Source organism: Hibiscus syriacus, unplaced genomic scaffold, assembly GCF_006381635.1.
Source record: "Hibiscus syriacus cultivar Baekdansim isolate YM2019G1 unplaced genomic scaffold, ASM638163v2 tig00112293_pilon, whole genome shotgun sequence".
Taxonomy (NCBI): domain Eukaryota; kingdom Viridiplantae; phylum Streptophyta; class Magnoliopsida; order Malvales; family Malvaceae; genus Hibiscus; species Hibiscus syriacus.
The window spans coordinates 2,513,633-2,517,535 of NW_024063296.1; the positions used below are offsets into that span (position 1 = coordinate 2,513,633).

Sequence of the window (3,903 nt, forward strand, 5' to 3'; positions counted from 1 at the left end):
AGATATGGACAAGGAGGCAGGGCCCAAGGTGGTTGCATCCATGTGCACCAAGGAGGCATAACCAATGGTGGTTGCATCGGACCCTGCTGACCACCATCCAAGTTCGGACCACCTCCACGGTTGCCACCACGTCCATCACCAGGCGTCTGACCTCCACTACTAGTAGGTTTGCGGTTTTTGTTGTTGTTGCGGTGCTTGTTCAGTTTCCCATGTGCGTGACCTGGAGGAGGATGATTAGAAATCTCATCAGTATCACGATTAGTCACCACCATCGCATCATCAGTCGTCGCCTCCTTCATGCTAGTTTCTTCTAAGGCCAACATCGATCAAACTTCATAAAAAGGTGGTAGTACCTTTTTGTGGCGATTAACAGAAGCAACTCCCTTGTAAGCCGGTGTGAGACTACCCACCATGCGAAGAACAAGACGATTGTTCGAAACCGGAGCACCCACATTCTTGAGTTGGTCGGAAAGTGTTTTGAGGTATTGGCAATATGCAGAAACCCAGGAGAAATCCTTCAAGTAGGTGTTGTTGAACTCGTGTTCCAAGGAAACGGCACGAGAGTTGTCATTATCCTGAAACAAATCGCGAAGATGATTCCATAGAGTCATGGTAGAAACATCGGCTTCAATAACGGTGTTCAAGAGATCTGTCGAAATCGTGGAATAAATCCACTGAACCAAAACAGCATCCAACGTATCCCACAGCTCTTGTTCTTCCTGACTAAGGGTGGTCGGCTCTGTGGCCTTCTCGTCCTTAGATTTCGGTGGGATAATATGATGAAGAACCTTGTGAGATCAACAATGGACCTTGAATAACTCCGCCCAATTTGTATACTGCACGTTCTCCATCTCAAGAGTGATGGGAACATGTGTCTTGATTTTAGAAACAAGAAGAGCAGGGTGAAAGGATGAGGAAGATGATGTGGGAGTCATGTTAGACGGAATGACAGAAGATAAAGAAGAAGATGAAGAAAAAAATAGGGTTACAGAAGCTAGAATAGATCAACCGTAGCTGATACCATGAAAGAATGTAATTCCGTGCCTTTCTCATTACCACAGGGGTTCAATATATACACAGTCATTAGTAGATACAATCCTAACAATTAGGCTATAATTTAGACAACTAAATATACAACAGTAAATACAAAATATTTGGAGAATATTTCGTAGTCTATCAGTAGCAACGTCAAATCATGTTATAATGATAGACTTATTAGAAACATGATAGACTTATTCAAAACAAAAAAGATAAAATACGAGATAAAAAATAAAAAAATATTAACTACGGCAATCAACAGTTAACAATGATTTAGAGAGAAAAACGGCTGCATTAGTTTGATAAATTTAACCTTTTATAATGACTTTGATTTTTTTTCATTAAAGCATAAAGAAATGATATTAGAAGCTAAATGAAATTGATCAATTTTGATTATTTGAATAAATTGTCTAATTTATAGGCTGAAGTGAATCTCGTATAGGTGATTTTACCCAAAACAAAATCCTCCTGACATGAAATAATTACCTATCAGGCACCGTTTCGTCAAATTTTACCAATCTAGCACCCTTTCTGATGATCCGCGCCTTTACAGGGTTTCGTCCAAGCTGACACCACATCATGAAAGGCATGAACGATCATCCGCGCCGACACCACGTAGGGACAGGTGTGGATCAACATCCGCGCCTTCACAGGGTTTTATCCGAGGTAGCACCACGTAAAGGATCGGATCGTCATCCGCACCTTAGCATTTTAAAAAAATATGCTATAAAAAATTTAAAAAATAAAACTATAGGGGCTAACATTAAAATTTAATACATATTAGTTCCATGAGTTGAAGAGTTTAATGGGGTTAGCTTATATAGACATATTGGAGTGTTTATGTTATTTTTTTTGACAATGTGGGATATTGGGGTTAGCTTAATGGCTGTTAAAGATCTTGTGATAACTCCAAATGTACTCTTGTTGTTTCGAAATTAAATGAAGCTCAGAAAACAATTTTGCCATAATTTTCACTTTTTTTTTTTGTCATTTGCTTATCGTTGTGGCTATTTTTTTTATGCAAATAGAAGCGATTAGTTTTATTTTTTTTTTAAATATAGGTAGAACTGAATAGTATTAAATTGGCAACTTAACATAAATCTGGTATCATAATGGTTTTCAAGGTTATTGTTACACTGCAAATTTACGATGTAACATGTATTAAAGTTGGTCGAGCAGGCTTGGCAAGAGACAGTAACCGAATCAAATTTGGGTAATGTGAAGGAAATCCTTGAAGCAGAACCACCGAAGTGGTTGGCAGACAGTGTTGATTTTTCTTGTATGCTATGTGGTGTGAGGTTTTACCCAATCATGTGCTTTAGACACCAATGCAGGTTTTGTGGGGGAACATTTTGTGGTGAGTGTTCTAAAGGTAGGAGTTTAATGCCGGGGAGTTTCATGTTGCTGATCCACAACGTGTCTGCGATGTATGCTGCCTGCGACTCGAGTCTGTCCGGCCATGTAGTTAGCAATTCTGCTCAGCTGCCGGCTCATGACGCGACTGACTCGACTACATTGAGATCTTGGGTCCTGGGAGGGTCCATGGAACATGAAACGAATGTGGGACGTAATGAGCAATATTGTTAAATTAAGTTGTTTTCCATTTTTTTCCCCTCACTATTAAGGGCTACGTCTGCCAGGAACAAAAGATGTCAAAATTTTTACTAGAAATGCACATCTTTCTTTCTAAGATGGTCTGAGCGCGGTCGTAGCCATTGTAGGACGGACTGCAGAAGTTGATTTACGAGCTGGTGATGGTGGTTATACATATAGCTGCAGCAAAGGTATCCATTATTATTCCCGGCAAGCGGCAGCTGCTGCTCCTGATTACAACCAGGATAATATGTTTATGTCCTCTTTGCATTATTATCTTGTTTAGGGTCAATGCCTCGTCCACCTGCCGCTGCCTGAAGGTCCAAATCCAACTGAACGTGAATCTTATGTACATGAACGGTTTACAATTCCATACCATCATTCTTTGCCTGTGTAAACTTACAGTCCATATTGTTCAACAACATTCAAAATCATAAAGAAAAAAAATAAAGATATGTACTTTCATTTGTGTTCCTGGCCAAGATATTCTTTTGAATGCTGCATCCGTCGAGGTCGGAATTCCAGCCTAAAGGGCAAAACTAGCTTAACGTAAGGGATCCATCCAAGTGCTCCTCATCTATCCTTGGCCTTAGCAAAAAAGTTTAAAAAAAAGGGAAAAAAAAGGAAATATTGATTATTCTGTGCGGCTGCAGAACAATAATTCACAAGGCAGCACCATAATTTCATTACCACTGTCAGACCTTTGCCAATTTAATACATATTCTTTTTTTTAAATAAAATTAATTGCTTCTATTTATATAAAAAAAATTAGCTACAACAATAAACAAATGACATAAAAAACAGTGAAAATTATGGTAAAATTATTTTGTGATTCATAGAATTTCAAAACAATAAGAGTAAATTTGGAGTTATCACAAGATCTCTAACAGGTCCATTAAGCTAACCCTATTATCTCACATTATCAAAAAAATCATAACATAAACACTCCAATTTATCTATATAAGCTAATCACATCAAGTTATTCAACTCATGGAGTTAATATGTACTAAATTATAATATTAGTCCTTATAATTTTATATTATTTTTATTTTTAAAGCATTTTTTTAAATGCTAAGGCATTGATGATTATATGCGCATTCCCTTATGTGGTGTCAGCTCGGATAAAACTCCGCGAAGGCGCGGATGGTGATTCGCGCCCGTCTCTACATGGTGCCAGCTCGGATAAGGTACGGATGACCATTTGTGCCTTTCATGACGTGGTATCAGCTCAAACAAAACTCCGTAAAGGTGCAAATAATGATTTGCGTCTTG

General features: G+C 38.4%; 1 protein-coding gene across 1 annotated transcript; it reads right to left on the reverse strand.

The window, feature by feature from the left end:
* Window positions 1-326: 326 nt before the first annotated feature.
* Window positions 327-935, reverse strand: LOC120177569. Its single transcript, XM_039183670.1, has 2 exons — window positions 810-935; window positions 327-755 (listed from the first exon to the last, which is right to left on the reverse strand). Exons 1-2 carry the CDS (start codon window positions 933-935, stop codon window positions 327-329), a joined length of 555 nt encoding a protein of 184 aa, XP_039039601.1.
* Window positions 936-3,903: the final 2,968 nt, after the last annotated feature.